Source organism: Suricata suricatta, chromosome 3 (genome assembly GCF_006229205.1).
Source record: "Suricata suricatta isolate VVHF042 chromosome 3, meerkat_22Aug2017_6uvM2_HiC, whole genome shotgun sequence".
Taxonomy (NCBI): domain Eukaryota; kingdom Metazoa; phylum Chordata; class Mammalia; order Carnivora; family Herpestidae; genus Suricata; species Suricata suricatta.
Genome location: NC_043702.1, coordinates 67442052 through 67462774, shown reverse-complemented (window position 1 = coordinate 67462774; position 20723 = coordinate 67442052). Strand labels below are relative to the sequence as shown.

Below are 20723 nucleotides of genomic sequence, written 5' to 3'. Positions count from 1 at the left end.
TTCACTTCCCCCTCCCCTTAAAATAGGCACTTTATGGTTACATATGTTATTATCTAGCCTCTGCCGTAACCATGGCCCTTTCCCACCATCTGTAGCCTTAGCCCTACCCAAAAGAGGGTGTTTTCTCTTAAGAGTCCGTAACTTCTCCCAAGGCTATAAATTTGGATGGTATTTTATTTTCTATTTGGGTAGAATCAAAGAATAAAAATTCTTAGAAAAGTTAAAAGGAATTAGCCAAATAGAATAAACAGAAGTTGATTTCTAAGGAGAACATCTATTTCTAATTTGCAGAAGAATTTTATTTTGTAGATTTTTAATATGAGTGTTAAAGGAGAGATTATCAACAACTTAATCCTCAAAGAATTAATGAAACACCTATTTTATATCATTATTGTTTAGTAGAAAGAGATTCCAATATGTTAATCCTGGACGAAAACAGATCCAGACACACTGTAGGAAAATCAGATCATCTCACAGGGTTTAAATCCACCCCTTCTACAGAAAATGTCATGCATTGGCCTACAATTTTGATTTTTTTCATTGTTCATTATGTCTCATTCATGCCTTTGAGACTCTTGTTTGCTGCAGTTTGCTATTCAAACAAATGTCAGCTGAGTTTATTTGAAAACTGGAATAAATTGTAGCACTTTAGGTCATTAACTGCAATCAGGCATTTTGCAACTGACTGCAAATATACAAATCTTTAAACAGAATTTGGTGTGTTCCCAGACCTCTTAATTTCTATTTTTGAAATATAAAATGGAATAAAGAGCAGAAAAGAGAGATACACTTATATATTTGTGTGTTCATATATAAAGAGAGAATGTGTGTATATAATATATAATATGTATAATTTTTAACACAGACTTTTAAAAATAATTTAAATAGTTCTTAAAACTTTTGACATCATTTTGGAGTTGGCCTAAAGCACTGAATCTTGAAATGTTTAGAAACTTGATATTTGTATTTTGTGAGTTTCTTTTATGGGAAGTATCTTAGCCTTCTTCTTATAATATTAATAAAATCTGTGGCTGCATAAACCCACCTCTCCATTTATTTGGTTTTCTTAATTACCAAACTGGAATTCTCAGAGACTACATTCTTCTTTTTCTAAAAGACCAAGTCTCCAATTTGAAGGAAATTTTTCTAATAGAAGGAAGATCCCTTTTAGATTTGTTTTTAAGATTTCTTTTCAGATAGACACATAGATCAATAGAATAGAGATCAGAATAGAGAACTAAGAAAGACCAAGCCATGTATAGCTACCTGGTTTCTGACAAAGGGCAAAAACTACTAAGTGGAAAAAGGATGGTCTTTTCAGCAGTGGTACTTGAACAATTAGAGATCTATAGGTTACAAATTATTAACACTTCAATCTAAACCTTAGAGTGTATACAAACAATTCAAAATACATCATAAATCTGAATGTGAAACATAAAGTTATACAGATTTGAGAGAAAAAAAATAGGAGAAAACCTTGAGGACCTAAGTCCTAAGAAGCCCTAAGGCTTCTGTGATGAATTTCTAGACATAATATTGAAAGCACAATACATAAAAGAAAATATTCATATATTGGACTTTGCCAAAATTAATACCTTTTGTCTGTGAAAGATCCTGTTAAGAGGATGAAGACAGGCTACAGACAAGGAGAAAACATTTGCAACCATATATTTGACAAAAATCTTATATCTGGAATATATAAAGAACCCTCCAATTTCAACAGTATGAAAACAAATCACTTAGAAAAATAAACAAAAAAACATAGTCTGGAAATGATGCACATCATTTCTGCTTACAATTAATCATCCAGAGGTAGCGAATAGTCACACTGTCTCACCCAGTAAAAAGGGAGCCAGGTGGTGATATCCTGTTCTTTACTCGGGAGAGAGGGAGAACTAGTTGATGAACAGTACTAATGACCATCACATGATTTATGAAATATCATGTCTCTATCAAGGCCTGAAAGTCATTAAGAACCAATAATACAAAAAATTCCCAACTACAGTTGGGACAAAAAAAAATTCTATAAAATTCCAGTATTGAATAAATAGCATCAGTGATTTGTGGCTTAAAAGTAGGTTTTTACAACCTTCAAACTTACGGTAGGTATAGGTATTTCTTGTCTGTAAACTTTTGGTAGGCACAGCTATTCTTCCCTATTGGTTACCTTTTCATTTCCTGACAAGGTTTTGCTCCCACAACAGTGAGGACAGATCAATAGCTTTCTTTATCTTTCTTGGAACGCTGAACATTAATCATTCTCACTAGCCCATTTGGTTGGTTATTTTTGGCTGATCCACTGATTCCCTAACTAGTTCCTGCAACATATTGCTCCTCCACACCATCATTTGGTTATGTAAAATAATCATACAATATTTTATAGAGAATTTGAGTGACATTGCATAGAGGGAGTTAAGGCAAAAGAAATGACTAAGGAGAGAAGAAATGAGAAAAATAGCAGAGAGAAGGGAGGAAAGGCAATTTAGGCTTTATTTAGGGTTCATTAGAAATGGTAGAATTCAGTTGGTCATCTATTAGGATTAGATAATAAGTCCATAAAACAATAAGAGAGATCTAGTGCTTGTGCCATGGCAGTAGAAACTCTGGTTTCTCTTTATTCCATTGTTTCTCTTTATTTCTTCCACTTATCTTACTTAAAGAAACTTAGATATTATTCTTCATTTCACTCCACAAAGGCAGTGGTCTCCCATTTGTTACCTTGATATCCAGGTTCTTCTGTTCTCCATCCCAGGGATTAGGAACTGCGCTCAGTGCTCATAGGTTCCTGTAGTCCCCAGGAAATAACTACTAAATTTCCTCCAAGCAAGTCTAATATTTATTTTCCTTACAGAAGAGGCCCCCAATTATACTAGTCTCCCTAAAAATCGAATGGAAAAGTTATCAAGAGACTCAAATATTCTATTTTAAGACCTCCCACTAAAGAAAAATGAATATTCTTTCATTTTCTTTTGCATCTTTTTCAGTTGCCATTATCCTTCTATGAAGTTTACTCTATTAATTGTACAGCAGATTCATAGTGACCAGTGAGTAAACATTTAGATTAAGTATTTTTTCAGAGCTTGACAAACTAATAAAAATGACATTTGAGTTTTTCATGGTTTTCTATACATCTTTCAATGACAAAGAGAATGCATAGTAAAGAGAACTAAAATGAAATAAACCAAATAACTTGGGCTAGTTTTTACTTCCAAAACCCACAAAATCAAGAAGCAATGCAACTATTGTTATGTTGGGGACAAAGGATCATTCATCTACGGTATGATATTCAATGTGCTGATAATGTTTATTTGTGTAGGTGGTTGAAGTTTGAAGAAGACGTGGAAGATGGAGGAGAGAGGTGGAGCAAGCCCTACGTGGCCACTCTCTCGTTGCACAGCTTGTTTGAGCTGAGAAGTTGTATTCTGAACGGAACTGTGTTACTGGACATGCATGCCAACACTTTAGAAGAAATTGCAGGTATCTCTTTCATTCCCTTAGTTTATTTCATTCTCACGGGTATAGCTTATTTTTGATATTTTCTTTTCCTTATAGCTCTGTCACCCTTGGAAAATTAATTCTTATGATCAGCATAAGAGACCTTAAAAATGACTTTCTCCTACCCCTTTAAGACAAAAGAGGTTGAAATTTGGAGAAAGATGGTCTAACTTGTTAATGGCAAGTCTAGAACAAAGAAGTAATTCTGACTCCCATTTACTAGATATTGTTTTCACTATCGTGCTTAATTAAGTTGTTGCCATTAGAAAATTGAAGGAAAACCCATAAAGCTAGAGAATAATTTTTTTAATATTCAGATACATTAATCATATTAAAAATTCAGTAGATACAAAAAGTGTTAATTTAGAATAGAACAGAAAGGTACAGCCATTTATTTTAAACTGGATTAAAACTCATGAATTCCAGAGGATGGCAAGCAATGTAGTTGGAATTAGTTTGTAATTTAATACTAGGAGTAGCCCCTGGGATGAGAGATTTGTATAAGAAGCCTATTATGGCAATAGAACATAAGCAGTTATATTTAGGAGGTATCTCCTGCTATTGTAGAAATAGAGACAAAGAACTCCTGTATCCTTTGATAAAAGATATTTAACATGACAAGCATGACAAATGTGTTTTAATAACAAAATAATACAAAAAGTTTTAAAAGAGCATAAATAAAATAGTTAATGGAGATTTAAAAAATATAACAAAGCAAAAACTTAGGCAGTTTTTTTAAAATTTCTGGTTTGGAAAAAATAAATAAAAGGAGTTCCATGTAGAATTTATTGGTAAAGTAGAAAAATGGAGGGGAGACTTTAATGTCTACATTATATTACAGAGATGGAAAAAAACCCCAAAGCTCTGTAAATGTTTTTTTTATCCCATAAGTGAGAGAATATTATATAAAGATATAATGTACATATTTGATCTTCAGAATAGCCCCATGAAGTAAGAGCCATTCCAAATTTTCAGTAAGAAAATTGAAATTCTGATATTAGGGTCCATGTTCCATTTCAGGGTTCGGACTTTAAATTGTGTATTCCTTACATTACACTGCAACTGCTGTCTGAAGAAAGAGAATGGCTTGAAGTGGATGTTGCCCAGATTTTAATGATAGTTTAATTATTTTAAAAATTATTTATTTGGTCATTGTTGCTGATAGATATGCATACATTGCAATATGTGTGAAAAGAAAGATATCTTGGCTTACAATATCAAAGCAAAACCAAAACCAAAACAAAACAAGCAGGAATGAGAATCCTTCCTTCCCTGAGTTTCATACTATACCTATGAAGAGATTTCCCTTTAAAATACGTTAACAAGAAGGGCACCCAGGTGGCTTATTCGGTTAAGCATCTGGCTTCAGCTTGGGTCATGATCTCACGGTTTGTGGGTTCGAGCTCTGCCTCAGGCTCTGTGCTGACAGCTCAGAGCCTGGAGCCTGCTTCAGATTCTGTATGTCTCTCTGTCTCTGCTCCTCCCTCACTCATGGGTACTTTCTCAAGAATAAATAAACATTAAAAAGATAAATAAAATACATAAGTAGAAAAAATAAAATACATACCTAGAGCCAAAAAGACTATATGAAGTTAAATACAGTATACTTGGGGCGCCTGGATGGCTCAGTTGGTTAAGCATCTAACTTTGGCTCAGGTCACGATCTCACGGTTCATGGGTTTGAGCCTCGCTTCGGGCTCTGAGCTGACAGCTCAGAGCCTGTAGACTGTTTTGGATTCTGTGTCTCCTTCTCTCTCTGCCCCTCCCCCATTCGTGCTTTGTCTCTCTCTGTCTCAAAAATAAATAAAGTATACAATAAATAAATAAATAAATACAGTATACTTTTCAGAGGAAAGTATACAGGACACAGTAATGGATCACACCGAATCAAGACTTAAAGGAAATGGTTACCTTAAGGAATTAGCAAACTTATTGTGAATTCTGGAACAGTAGCTACCCAACTTAATTTCTTTGTTTTACATTATGCGTCCTGCTGATAGCTCATACACATTTTTATGTTTTAATAAGGAACCAGATGGTTTGGCCTTTCATGGTACTTTGCAATTTAAGAAGCTCTTTTAAGTAATTCTATACTATCTTTTTGATATTTGAAACAAAATCTGAGTTTAGTATTATTATTGTTATCCTTATTTCATAAATGAAGAAACTGAGATTCAGAAAGTTAAAGATCTTGCCCAAAATAAGGAGTTTGTTTCTGCTGTTTATGTCAGTGATGGCATTACCTTTGAAAATAGATTGATCCAAAATACTTTTGGATTGGCTCTATCTAATGAGGATGTCAAATTCCTCACCCTGGCAAAATTAGCCCAGAAAATACCCTTCATAGTTTTACCAGGTTTTAATTTTTTCTAACGTTTTTATTGTTGAGAGACAGAAAGAGATAGAGCATGAGCAGGGGAGGGGCAGAGAGAGGGGGAGACACAGAATCTGAAGGAGGCTTCAGGCTCTGAGCTGTCAGCACAGAGCCCAACACGGGGCTGGAACTCACAAACCGCAAGATCGTGACCTGAGCCGAAGTATGACACTTAACTGACTGAGCCACCCAGGCACCCCAGGTTTTAAATTTCTTAAAAGTGTGTCATTTCTAATGCTTCCTTTAGAAATTTATTCCTATCAGGAAATCTTCTCCCATGAATTTGACTAAAACTCTGTTCATTTTATCACCTTAGTTCAGTCTTATTGTCTAAATTTATACTCCCTTTCCCTACCTCTTTCCCCTCCCCAGTTATGGGAAGGTTGTTAGCTGTGTTAATTCTTACTCTTGAGAGCAAATTACATTTTCTAAGTCTATCCTCACAAAGGAAAGTAGTTCAATGGAAGACTTGATACCCCAAATAGCTTTTATTCTTCTTGTTTAATTAGTCTGTATCTTTCTGTCTCTAAAGTAGCTCATCTTGAATGTCCTATTTACAGTGTAGAGCAGTCTGTAAAATGCCATCCAGAAGATGTCATTAATTTAGTGCTAAAACCACATTAAAAATATGATTAAAATACTTGTTGATCACTATTACCTTAGATTCCTTTTTACTCATTAATGAGAAGAGATTTCCTCTCTTTGAGGAATTGTAATTTGACTAATTTAATCCAAAGGCATTTATTTCTGCCTTCAATAAAATCTTATTAAAACATTTTCTCCCTTTAACTTGTAATACTTTTCTGTTATTGCTATTTTTACTTTGTGGCAATTGAGCTGTATTGCTAAGTGCAATAAGTATGCTTTATATTTTTAAGACTCCTAACTTAATATTTTACATTGTATTATCACAGAAACCTTATGAGATAGGGAGGAAGATGTATACCCTATTATAAACAGATAAACAGAAAATGATGTGTCATAGGTAATACTTGCAGAGATGGGAATAATTTCTCTTATTAATCTATAACTGTATGTTTGGCTTTACTCTATTTCATGATAATTTGTGACCATAGTGATTACTAATAAGACTAGAACCTATCTTCACCTCTTGTCATGTTTTTCTGTATGTTAGGCACTTACTAACATATTAGTCACTAGTTTCAGTTTTCTAAAAGCTGGATATAATATGTATCTTTAAGGGCTCTAAACTCTTAGATTTTGTGAATGTTCAGGTTTGGCAGCATTAATATTTTCTAGACATTTTCCAATAGAGAAATATGACCCAGATATTGTTTTAGAATAATCAAGGATTTTTATATCAATATTCTGATGTTTTTAATAGAGTCTTAGATAATTCTTTAAAGAGATTTTTGTAGACTTAGTAGGAGAAAATCCCATTTGTATCTGGCAGGTCTGTCAAGAATGTCTGGTATAATTAAAGTAGGATTTTCTTTTGGACAAAGTTAATTTAAAAATGTCTATTTCCCAGTGTTTCAGGAAAGTCAGAATAAACTTAAATGTCTTCTTTCCAAATATTATTTAACCTTTTCAAATCCTAAATCTCCAGATATATTTTTTCACTATGATTTATTCTGATACAGAGATTAATTGTATTTAAAGTGCTTCTTAATTACATTCAAATAAATTACACGTGATTTTATGGTCCATGTTAATCTCCTTGAAATTCAACACTGTAAAGATTAATAATGGAAGTATTCTCTCTGCAGCGTATATGCTTTTACCTAATTCCGTCAATGGGAGTAAGAAATGAAAACCAAATTAAAGTTAGTACTATGGTCTGATTATCAGCTATAGCTCTCAACTCATTAAAGTAACTTTGGTTGTTTAAAATACTTTGTTGAAGGAAAAATCCATAGTTTGCTCCACTGAATGTAATCTACAGATTTGGGAGTATGGAAATAGCCACATTTTAAAATAGGTCTATACTATTACCGTCCTTGTTCTGCAAAGTAATTATTTTTGGGGTAGTTTACATTTTTAGTATATACACTCCTGTTAGTGCTGTCAAGACTGTTGAATTTATTTAAAAAAAAATTTTATGTCTTTATTTTATTTTGAAAGAGAGAGACAGACAGACAGACAGACAGACAGAGAGTGAGCAGGAGAGGAGCAGAGAGAGCTGAAGCAGGCTCCAGGCTCTGAGCTGTCAGCACAGAGCCCAACGCTGGGCTTGAACCCACGGATCATGAGATCATGACCTGAGCTGAAGTCAGATACTTAACTGACTGAGCCACCCAGATGCCCCACAAACTGTTTAATTTAGGCTCTTTCTATTTCTTACTCCTATTCTCAGTATCTTAAAGATAAGACAATGGGCTTTTAAGATAGAAAATGTATATGATTATCTTTTACGAGGCAGAGATTTATATAGAATTGGTAAAATCTCATCTCTGGAGGTTTTCATTCACTGGTCAAGATGGATTAATCACAATAAAATAATTGCCTGATTAAAATGAAACATAATTTTTCATCTTCTCAGTCTTTCTCCACAATGGTACTAGTGTTCCTAGAGTCTGCTTAGTGCTAGAAGAGTGTGACTTATTTATCCTTTTCATTCCTGCTCCTTCCAATATCACCCAGATCCTGGCATTGTGCTTTGGCAGCCTAGACTGTATTATTTAGACATCGTAGCCTGCTGAGATTGTAGGACTTGATTCTGGGCCCAAAGCCATTATGGTTCATTATCCTTTCCTACTTTTCAAGGTTAACACTAATATATGTTATAGTGGTGAAGAGAACAATGAAAGTGATTAGTAAATCAGATTCCCATTGGTACTTAAATCTCACCTCAGTATAAGTTATGTTCTTAAGCAAGATGATTAACTTTTCTAGTTCATTGGGATATATTTGATGCAATTATACCTCAGAGGAGTTTACTGTGTATTTCTGTGTGGCTAATGAGCAGATGAGCATTTTTTTCTATTTACTTTCTCTTATGTAACTATTTCAAATAAAGCCCTTATTTCTGAAAAACTGTGGAACTGGTGACTTACAGGTCTTTATAGTGCTCTAGCCTGGAAAGACTGTACTTTGGTAAGAACTAAAAATCATAACCATGTGCATGGGGTTTTATATGATTTTTAAAATTTTGATTAGAATATTGAACTGAGGATACACGTCACAGCTTACAGATGAAGCTGTGGTACAGTGGTATCCTTTGGGTGTTTTTATAACCTACGTTACAACTCTCATTATGAATTATATGCTGCATATTTTATATACACTTTTCCATCTTATCAAGATTTCAGTGTAAAATCATACATGTTGGCAATTTATCATTTCCTTTTTGTCAGATTATAACCACTTATCTCCAAAGAAGTGAGATGTAGATTTAAATATTCTATACTATCATACATTTGCAGAATTGAAAGGGAATTTAGAGGTAATGATAGTGAATATTATTGCCAATTCCTGAGCATACATTCTACCTCTTTACATTGTAAACAGCAAAGTAATAGAGCAAAGTGTGACAAATTATATTCTATGTGCAAATATGAACCTCTGCCTGATGCTCTTAGGCCTATGAGCTCAGAATGGTATTACATTTCACATGATTGAAAAAATAATGGAAATAAGATTAATTTTTTACAACATGAAAATCATAAGATATTTAAGTTTCAGTATCGTAAAAAGGTTTCACTGAAACACAACCAGGCTTCTTTGTGTACATGTTCTTTATGGCTACTTTCATGCTATAAAGGCAGAGTTGAACAGTATTTACAGAGATTGCATGGTTTACAAAGCCTAAAACTGCTATCTGGCCCATTACAGAAAAAATGTTTGTTTACCTGGAGTTTATAGAACTGACTCCAAAGTTGAAGGTGGTTCTTAATCAGCCTAAGCCAGCCATGGGAGCACTGTTTCCTTGCTAGAGATTTTCCCAGCATGAACAGGGCTATGTCAGTAGGACTTTACAGAATTTTTCTTTTAAGAGAAAGCTACAAAAAGTCAAAGAATATATTGGTGTCAACAAAGAGATATATTTCTCTTTTGCTGTTGGCAGGTCCCTTAGGACCATAAGGAAAAATCAGCCTTAGATTAAACTCACACCTAGAGAAGGGGGAAGGTGACAGAGTCAGAAAAACAGAATTAAATCCAGCCTAACATTGATTTTCCATTATGTGAGCCAATGAAATTCAGTATTGTATAGTTTGGAAGTTTTGGTTTTTTCAATCGAAGTATAATTGGCACACATACTATTTTCAGGTGTACAACATAGTAATTTGACATTTATGTACATTTTTAAGTGCTCACCATATGACGTTGGTTACCATCTATGTCTCTGTATATTTATGTTCCTTGCCCTGTATATTACATCTACATGACTTATTTTATAACTGAAAGTTTATATCTCTTGATCCCCTTCGCCAGCTTTGCTCTCCCTCAATTTGCCTTTCCCAGGGAACTCTCAGTCTGTTCTTTGTATCTATGGGTCTGGTTTTATTTTGTGTGTTCATTTGTTTTGTCTTTTAGATTGCATACATAAGTGAAATTAGTATTTGTCTTTCTCTGACTTATTTCACTTAACTTGATACCCTCCAGGTCCATCTATGTTGTCACAAATGGCAAGAGTTTATTATTTTTTATGGCTGAATAATATTCATATTCATTCATCTGTCAGTGGATACTTAGCTTGCTTGTATATCTTGGCTACTGTATATTATGCTGCAAAAAACATAAGGATGCATATAGGTTTTTGAGTTACTGTTTTAGTTTTCTTTAGGTAAATACCCAGAAGAGGAATTGCTGGATCAAATGATAGTTGTATTTTTTTATGTTTATTTATTTACTTGGAGAGAGAGAGAGAGAGAGAGAGAGAGAACCCGCGTGCGAGTGAGCACATGCACAAGTGGGAGAGGGGCAGAGAGAGAGGGAGACAGAATCCCAAGCAGGCTCCAGGCTGCTGGTGCAGAGCCTGACACAGGGCTCTAACTCCCAACTGTGAGATTGTTACCTGAGCTGAAATCAAGATTTGAACACTAACCAACTGAGCCAGGTGTCTCAGTAGTTCTATTTTTAAAATTTTGAGGAACATCCATACTGTTTTCCATAGCAGTTGCACCAATTTGCATTTCTACCAACAGTGCATGAGGGTTCCCTTTTCTCCACATCCTCACCAACACTTGTTGTTACTTGTCTTTTCAATACTAATCTTTCTGACAGATGTGAGGTCTCAGTGTGGTTCTGTTTTGCATTTCCTGATGATTAGTCATAAGCATCTTTTCATGTGCCTGTTGGCCATGTCTCTAGAAGAATGTTTAATCAGATATTTGGTCCTTTTTAATTGAATTGTTATGCTTTTTGTTCAGTTGTAGGAGTTCTTTATATATTTTTTATATTAGCCCCTTATCAGATATTTGGTTTTAAAATACTTTCTCTCACTCAGTAGATTGCCTTTTTGTTTTGTTGCGTTTCCTTTGCTGTGCAAAAACTTTTTAGTTTGATGTAGTCCCATTTCTTAATTTGTTGCCCTTATCTGAGGAGACATATCAGGAAAATGTTACTATGTATGTCAAAGAAATTACTGCCCAAGTTTTCTTCTAGAAGTTTTAAAGTTTCAGATCTTGCAGTCAAGTCTTTAACCTATTATGAGTTAATTTTTGTGTTTGGTATAAGATAGTCCAGTTTCATTCTGCATGTAGTTTTCAAAACCAACACCATTTATTTGAAGAGATTGTTTTTCCCCATTGTATGTTCTTGCCTCATTTGTTGTAGATTAATTGACCATATATGTATGGGTTTATTGCTGGGCTCTATTAGATTTCCTTGATTTTTGTGTCTGTTTTTTTTTTTTTTTTTTGCCAGTACAGTGCTGTTTTGATTCCTATAGCTTTAAAGTGCTGTTTGAAGTCAGGTATGATGATATCTTTAGCTTTATTCTTCAATCTCACAATTGTTTTTGGCTATTTGGGGGTCTTTTGTGGTTCCATACAAATTTTAAGATTACTTGTCTGTGAAAAACTCCATTGGATCTATAGATTGCTTTGGATCGAATGGACATCTTAACAGAACATCTTAATATGAATTCCTTCAATCCATGATTTACTTGTGTCTTCTTCAATTTTTTTTTCATCAATGTTGTATAGTTTTCAGAGTATAAGTCTTTTACTTTCTTGGTTAAATTTATTCCTAGGTATTTTATTCTCTTGGATGCAATTGTGAATGGGATTTTTCCCCTTATCTTCTCTTTCTGATAGTTCATTATTAATTTATGGAAATGCAACAGATTTCTACATATTAATTTTGTTTCCTGCAACATTATTGAATTCATTTGTTATAATAGTTTTTTTGGTAGCATTTTTAGTGTTTTCAACATGTCATTCACAAATAGTGACAGTTTTACTTTGTCCTTACTAATTAGGATGGCTTTTATTTTATTTTATTGCCTACTTGTTATGGCTAGAAATTCTGATATTATGCTAAGAGTGGTGAGAATGAGCCTCCTTGTCCTATTCCTGATCTTTGAGGAAAAGCTTTCAACTTTTCACCACTGAGAATCATGTTCACTTTGAGTTTGTCATATATGGTCTTTATTATGTTGAGGTACATTTCCTTTATACCTACTTTGTTGAGAGTTTTTTTCATAAATGGCTATTGTATTTTGTCAAATACTTTTTCGGCATCCATTGAGATGATCATATGATTTTTATCTTTCATTTTGTTAATGTATATCACATTGATTGATTTCAACAATTCTTGCATTTTTGGAATAAATTCCATTTGATCTTGTGTATGATTCTTTTAATATATGTTGAAGTTGGTTTGCTAATATCTTGTGGAGGTTTTTTGCATCTGTGTTCATCAGAGATATTAGCTTATAATTTTCTCTTTAATTCTTTCTCTTTCTTTCATTCATTTTTTTTCTTTGCTGCTGGAGTTTTTGTCTGGTTTGGTATAAGCATAATGTCAGCATCATAAAATGAGTTTGGAAGAATTGCATTCTTTCAATTTTTTTGAGTAGTTTGAGAATTATAGGTGTTAAATCTTTGAGTGTTTGGTAGAATTCATAAGTGAAGCCATTTTGTCCTCAACTTTTGTTCATTGGAAGTTTTCTTTTTAATACTGATTCATTCTCCTTACTAGTAATCAGTATATTTAGATTATCTATTTCTTCATGGTTCAATCTTGAAAGGGTGTGGGTATCTAGAAATTTATCCAGTTCTTCTAGGTTGTTCAATTTGTTGGTGTATATTCATAGTAGTCACTTAAGAGCTTTTGTATTTCTGTGGAATCATTTGTAACTTCTCTTTTATTTCTGATTTCATTTTGGTCTTCCTTTTTAAAATGTTGATGTGTTTGGTTAAAGATTTGTTATTTTTGTTTATCTTTTCAAAAAACTGCTTTTAGTTTCAATGATCTTTTTTATTGTCCTTTTAGTCTCTATTTCATTTATCTCTGCTCTAATTTTTATTATTTCCTTCCTTCTAGTAACTTGGGCTTGGTTTGGTCTTCTTTTCTAGCTCCTTTAGATGTAAAGTTACTTATTTGAGATTTTTCTTATCTCTTGAGGTAGACTTGTATCACTCTGAGCTTCACTCAGAACTGCCTTTACTGCATTCATAGATTTTTTTTTAATTTCAAGTTTTTATTTAAATTCTAGTCGGTTATCAAATATGGTAAAATTGGTTTATTTGGGGTGTGTGTGTGTGTGTGTGTGTACACATACATATTTAGCTCACTCCTGATTGTGGGCTGCCCCTCAGTCATGTCTCTGCATCTCCTACCAGTCTTGATGTGGTGCTTTTATTCTTTGTTGTGTAACAGGTATCTGGCTAGATCTCAGGTTTTTTTCATGGGCTATTTTTCCGTAGTAGCTGTATATTTGTTTTGTCCAAGGGAAGAGGTGTGTTTGGATCTTTCTACACCACAATCCTGAATCATCTCCTTTGAGTTTTCTGTTATTGACAAACCCTACCATTATAAACTAAATGTGAATGTATTAAAACCATCACAAAATCCAAACCAGGAATCCATAACCTACTTAATGGAAATATCATATTGGGAAATATTTACTGAGGGTCTCAACATTCTAAGCAGTCCATTAGGTGCCTTATATATTGAGGCCTATAGCATATGAGTTAGATATTATCTCCACGTTCCCTTTTCTCCATATTTTCTTCAACACTTGTTATTTCGTATCATTTTTGATACTAGCCATTCTGACTGGTGTAAGGTGATAATTTATTTTGGTTTTGAGTTACGTCTCCTGATGATTAGTGATGTTGAGCATCTTTTCATGTGCCTCTGGGCTACCTGCCATCTTCTTTAAAAAATGTCTATTCTGGTTCTCTGCCCATTTTTTAATCAGATTGTTTACTTTTTTGGTGTTGAGTTGTATGAGTTTTTAATATATTTTGGATATTAGTTGCTTCTCAGATAGATGATTTGCAAATACTTTCTACCATTCAAGAGTCTGTCTTTTTATTTTGTTGCTCATTTTCTTTGCTGTGCAGAAGCTTTTTCATTTGATATAGTCCCATTTGTTTATTTTTGCTTTTGTTGCCATTGTTTCTGGAGTGAGATCCAATCAGAAGCTGCTTTGGAGGGATGCTTGGAGAGGCAGGTGTGTTGAGGGGGTGGTTTTGCAGGAGAATGCTCAGGTGGGGCCCATGGTGCTAGCGAGGTAGATGGAGGTATAGAGCTGGCTCCCACAAATGTCCTGCTGTCTAGATTGTGGGAGCAGAAAAGAAACAGCTCCTGCCAGAATTTGCCTCCCAGTGAAATCTCTGTTGATTCCTGTCCCTCTGGTACACGGCAATAAATCTCCTTTACCTATACACCAGACGCTTTTCAAAACTGCTGCTTCTGTGCTATGTTTTCAGCTGAATTATTTGGTATGCCTGCCCTTTAAGAGTGGGGACTCCCGTTTCCGGTTGCCCAAAGGCTCCCCTGGAATTAAGCCTGCTAATTATAAAGCTCCAGGAATTAAGCCTTGCTGGTTTTCTGAGGCAGAGATGTAAAGAGGACTTTTCTTCCCAGTGTGGGTCCTCAGTGCCAGGACTGCCTGGTGTGGGGTCTGGTCCTCTTTCAGTTTCATGTTTGTGATGTCCAGTTCTCTTTGTGATTAGTACTGCTAGCAGTTTGGTTTCCAATCACATCTCTGCCCTTCTTACCCTCTTGTATATCCCCTTCTGTCTATGGCTAGCTGTGGAAGGTCTGTCCTGCCAGTCTTCAGGTCATTTGCAGAGTTAACTGTGTAAATGTAACTATTACCTTGATGTATCTGGGGGATGAGGTAAGCTCAGGATCCTCCTACTCCACCATGGACTCTCCCTCTTCCTGCACTGAGGTTCAGTGAAGTGATCTTTGTATACTACCAAGAAACTTAAAATTGTTTTACTCATCTACTTATTTTGTAGGTGTTTCGGACACTACTATGGTAAATGTCAATCTGCTTAATTATAATCTCTGAAATCTCACCTTTATTCTGTTTTATGTTTACAGAAGGCTTTTTAAATATAGGCACATTTCCAAGGAATATATAAGTCGGTTGACTTAATATCAATGTGAAAGAGTTGTTTATTCTCGAAATGCAACTGACTAGATAGCTCCCTAAGCCTCCCTGCATCAGATTTTTACAGATGGATTTTTGTTTACCTAAAGAGGAAATATGGAAGTCATTTTCTGATAGAAAAAGGTAGAAAAGCCATATTAAAATAGAAGTATAAAGCCACCTTACAATTTTAAACATAGTAACTATATTGATATTATCCTTGCTACTGTGAGTGAGTAACTGAGTATATAAATGCTTTGCTCTCAATGCAACTATGTCCATTTAAAAAATAACACTCCCCAAAATTATTACACATTTAAAAGTGAGCGGTTTATAGTACAAATTTTCTGAAGATGTTTTTACGCAACATTTTAACAAAAAGAGGCAAATTTCTGTTTGTAAGACCATATCTAGAGATTCTTAAAGGAGTTCATTCTACTTTAAGATGAATAATATTATCTAGAGTATACATATTTGGATTCAGTGATTTGCTGCCTGCCTGCATACTATGCTGTGCTAATATTTTCTTGCCTTTCCTCTTTAGACATGGTACTTGACCAACAAGTAAGCTCAGGTCAGCTCAGTGAGGACGTACGTCACAGGGTCCATGAGGCGCTGATGAAACAGCATCACCACCAGAATCAGAAAAAACTCACCAATAGAATTCCCATTGTTCGTTCCTTTGCTGATATTGGCAAGAAACAATCAGAACCCAATTCCATGGATAAAAATGGTAACTGTTTCTTTATTGTACTCTATGTTTATTACAGGTATCTGAAATTTCAAAATGCCTCTAAATTCTTTAAAACATATTTTATTTGAAAATGTAGTTTTCAACTGTTGGAGTAGAATGCTTTATATATATATATATATATGTATATAGTCTAATTATCAAGCATCAAATTGTAGAAATTTTAACAAAGATTTTAAGTTTCTTGAAATGCTCATGAAGGAATACAAAAGAAACTTTTTTCTAATAAGAAGTTACATACTTAGATGCAGCAAACATTAAACTGAGCATCTGTTGTATCCCAATCAAAGTCTTAGTCTTTGTCCCTCGAGCTGAGAACGTAATATAATGCTTGGAGTTATGGTTGTTTTAATTAAAATAAATAATGATCACTAATTACTGTTTGTGGAAAAAAGATATTGATTTTATGTTGTTCATAGTCAGCAAATTCCATGAGAGGTTATGGTTGGAAAGACCAGCTAGTGACTCTTTGTATATAAAGCCTGGTTTCTGAGTCGTAGGCTCATTGCTGTTTGCAGTGGTACGCCTGGAGCCACATGTACTTCCTATCTACCCACACCCACAGAGATGACACCAACCACTGTTTCCTAGCAATCAGGACTTACTCTTGTGGTTTATGCTTGAGACTGTTTTCTCCTTCTTGTGTGTTTTGTTCTCTTCTTGCCTCTACTTGAACCTTCATCATTTACACTGGAGATGTTGCTTAGGAGTCCCTGTTGCATCCATCCTTCACATTAGTCTTGTGAAGGAAAATAAAGTTATCATGAAGATGACAAGAATTTATTAAACTTTCATCAGCTATAAGAATTTCCAGCTTTAAAAGATTAATGAAAAGTAATTTCAAATGCTTTACTAGACAGACTCTGATTGCTACAAATGCAATAAAGCACATATATTACTGTATGGACTAGTTTGTCATTTCACTTATACTTTCAAAAGCTTTAGTGATGTATTAACTACAAATGCCTGAAATCAAGTTTTCTCCACATTTTTCTTTAAATGGGATTTTTAAACAAATTTTTCTGCTACTGAATCAAAGATATACTTACAAGAAATGCCTTAATAAATCACTGAAAATGGTTAGATGTATCATTGTTTCAGAGTATATAACCAGTTCTTAATGGCAAAATGATTTTTGAAGTCCTTGATTTTTAAAAGATGCTTCAATAACTGAATGTAAGTCATGGCCATTATATAGCTGTCTGTAGTTGAGCCTATAAAGATATCCCCTGCTTTCTAAAAGTTCACGTTATGCCACTTGACTTTTGTGAAAGACTTACATCAGTACCTATTATCGCTAATCAGAAGAAATACGAAGAGGATTTTGTTTTTAGGAAAAAAGCTATTACTGTACTAATGTAGGTCTTAAAAGTGAGGTGGCATAAGGCAAATTTTCAGAAAGTGGGGGATGCTCTTCACTTCATGCCATTTTAGCTGATAAAAGGTTTCATAGGAACGCTCTACTTCTGCGTAGTAAGAGAAACCTCTAGTAAGGTCAGTAAAGCTCTTTATGACGTATACCAACTTGTATTACACTAAGCATTTTGAGAAGGTGTAACTTGCTTTGAATCATAGTACATATTTAAAATACATTCACATTCTAAATCACAAATTGCTTTAAAATATATTGTACATAAAAATCACAAAATGAAGCTTTTATATTCTGAGGCAATCTAAATGTAGCTCCTTTATTATGCTTAAAATAGTGGTTATTTGGGAACGATGATCTTAAAAAGACAGATTCAGGTATTTACTAATTTTCACTTTGGGCTTAGGTCTACATGATTCTAAAGATCTTATTAAAATATTTCTGTGAACTAATTCTCTAACAATATAAGCATATTTGAAAAATTCTGCCTTCATTTCACTACTTTTAATAGAAATCATACCATAAAACATATGTCTATAAGAAGGACATGTGTTTATTTAAAAATTCAAGGCTTGTGGGCTGTGAACCAGCCATAATTTTTATATTTGAAATTTCACTGGGGATAATGTTTACTATAAAATAATTGTATTGCATTTTGTTCTCAGAGGGAAGAAAGGTAATGAATTTCCTGGATGACCAATTTATTGCAATATCATGTAGACCTAGACACACTACTTGTTACTGCTTTAAAATTCTGGTAAACATAATGATAGAATTATAGCCTTGATTACAAGTCCACATATAGACACAAAGTTTTCTGAAAGCCCACTTTTTGCCTTACTGAGGCAAATGCTTAGTTTTTCTGAAAACTAAAATATGAGTAGTTCTGAAGTGATTCTATCACCATCTGTATAATCAGCCTTTATCTAAACACACAGAGATCTTTCTGAGGCACACATTAGGGTAATAAAAACTTGGAAACATTTCTAATAAGATTCATATACCCAATTAAGTATTGTTGTAGAGTATGCTGTCAGAAATGGTTTTCTAAGCCCGGGCTTATAACACCTCCTTGTGACTCTGTTTTGCTTCTTCATACACTTTGCATAATTATGTGTGTTGAGAATTCTGAAAATATGTATAGACTTCACCAATTTAGAAATAAATATCCTATCTAGAAGTGAAAAAAAGTGTGAAAGACCTTTATTACTAAGGTTCTCAATCTATTTAGGAACGCTAAAAACTGACAAATTCTAGATAAACAAACAAATCGAAATTCATAGCCGTAAATAGAGATTTGACATTATTTCAACATATGCAAAAGGCACTTATTTTTTGTGCAGTAGTACAGAGAGATGCAGAAGGATTTCAAGAAATCCAAAAGGGTGAAATATTATTATTAAAAGAAATCTCTGCAGCAGGGAACTGCTTACAAAAGAGATCAACTTTTTTTCTTTTAAGATTATAGAATAGGAATTAAACGGAATGCAGATTTTATAGAAACTTGAAAACAGAAACGTTTTCCTTCCCCAGCAGGGATAGAAATAAGCCCCCTCTTACTGAATATATTTTCACTTTTGAGGAAAACATTTGAAACTTTCTCAAAAATGAGCTGAAAGGTATGTGAAGAAGTCTAAAAGAGTCATATTAGATATGGTTTCTGCTGCCCTAATTGCCTTTATCTTGAGCATATTACCTTGGTGGTAATCCCAGGATTAATTAAATTTGGATATTTCAGTCTGAGTTTCAAGTGTGGATCTTCCCCATGTCGTAGATTTAATGTGCAAGAGAGTGGTTTCCCGGCTCCTCTCTGTCCCGAGTTTGCACTGTTTTGTTCCTAACTTTTTTAGTGATTTGTGATAATTTGTCAGTCTCACCTCTAAATATGTTAGCTTTACTATCTTGTGTAATTTTTTTTCGTGGTGTTTTGCACATTCTCTTAAGGGCCAAGATGCAGGGTGCTATGGATCCACTGTGCATTTTAATGCCACCATGCTGTGTTTAACTTTCACTTTTCATTAAGCATCAAAACTGTGAGAATTAAATGTCTGATTCTGATGTTTCAATAAAAAGTGACAGTTACATTTGGCAAAACAACAGCAAAAAATAATAGGGAAATAATATCTTCTTTAACATTAAAACCCTGGAAAAGAGATGGGTAGAAAGTACTCAGAATAAATATATCAAGAATATTCAAAGAAGTCCTTGAAACAAGAAAGGCTAAAAATAAAAGTAAAATTTTTGTGTCAAATGATCTAAAAAGTGAATTTCGTAGGATATGTATTATTTAGGTCATGCATTCGGTTACATTTTGAGACATTTGGATTACAAATTTCATATCAAATATTATTGCCCTGCTGATAACATTTATATTTTTAAAAATAACTCAAGACTGAGTTTGCTCAGGGGTAGGCTTTTCTCATCCCACTGTTTCCTACTAATAATTCTAACTCTCTTTCTTTTCCTTCATGTATCCTTTCTCCCCTCTATTATGAATACTTCCCCGTTGTATCTTTTATTTAGGATCTCAAAAGGAGTTACAGAGCAGAAGGTCTCTGACTTACTCTCAAAGCCCTATGTGACTGGAGAACATTTAGATTTGAAAGGATGGGGATATGAGTTGATCCGTTAGGCCTGCGTAGATTCCAGCCCTTAAAATAATGTACACATGTGTATTGTGGAAAATTTTTATTTACGGCTTTTGAAAATCAGTTCTATTGCTTTATAATCTCTTCTTTTTACAAATGCTATACTTTTTATTTTCATACGTATAATGTTTTTATGTGTTTAGATATTTCTATGCTTTCATGTTTTTTAAATACTGTGGTCTCATAAGTAAGATACCAAGAATTTAAAAATTATGTCTCATAATGCGCTACCTTTGAATTAAAATAAAAACGTAGACTTATAATTCTTAGAATTATTTGAGAGAAAACATGTTAAAGACTCATGTAGGTGACAGAAGTAAACATTGTAGAATAAAGGTATTTTCCACTGTTCCAAAAAAAAAATCAAGGTGACTTGTTGACACAGTGATGGTTCTGCTAAGAGACTATATCGTTGCTACTGAATTTTGAAATATCGAGACTTGATATTAACAGCAAAAATATATCTAATATGATGTGCTTAAATTTGTTATTTCTTATATTACATTAATTATTGTCAGGCATACTAATTTTTCTCCAAGTTTAATTATGTGCATACTTTTTATGTTTTT

The 20723-nt window shown here is 33.8% G+C and overlaps 1 protein-coding gene across 5 annotated transcripts in view; it reads left to right on the top strand.

Moving 5' to 3' along the window:
• Positions 1 to 20723, top strand: part of SLC4A10 (solute carrier family 4 member 10) — a 293603-nt gene that overhangs the window by 163998 nt on the left and 108882 nt on the right. For all 5 annotated transcript variants that reach the window (XM_029934489.1, XM_029934491.1, XM_029934488.1 and 2 more), the window contains exons 5-6: positions 3317 to 3477; positions 15931 to 16119. In XM_029934489.1, coding sequence (XP_029790349.1) covers positions 3317 to 3477; positions 15931 to 16119 — 350 coding nt within the window. The remainder of the gene's footprint in view (positions 1 to 3316; positions 3478 to 15930; positions 16120 to 20723) is intronic.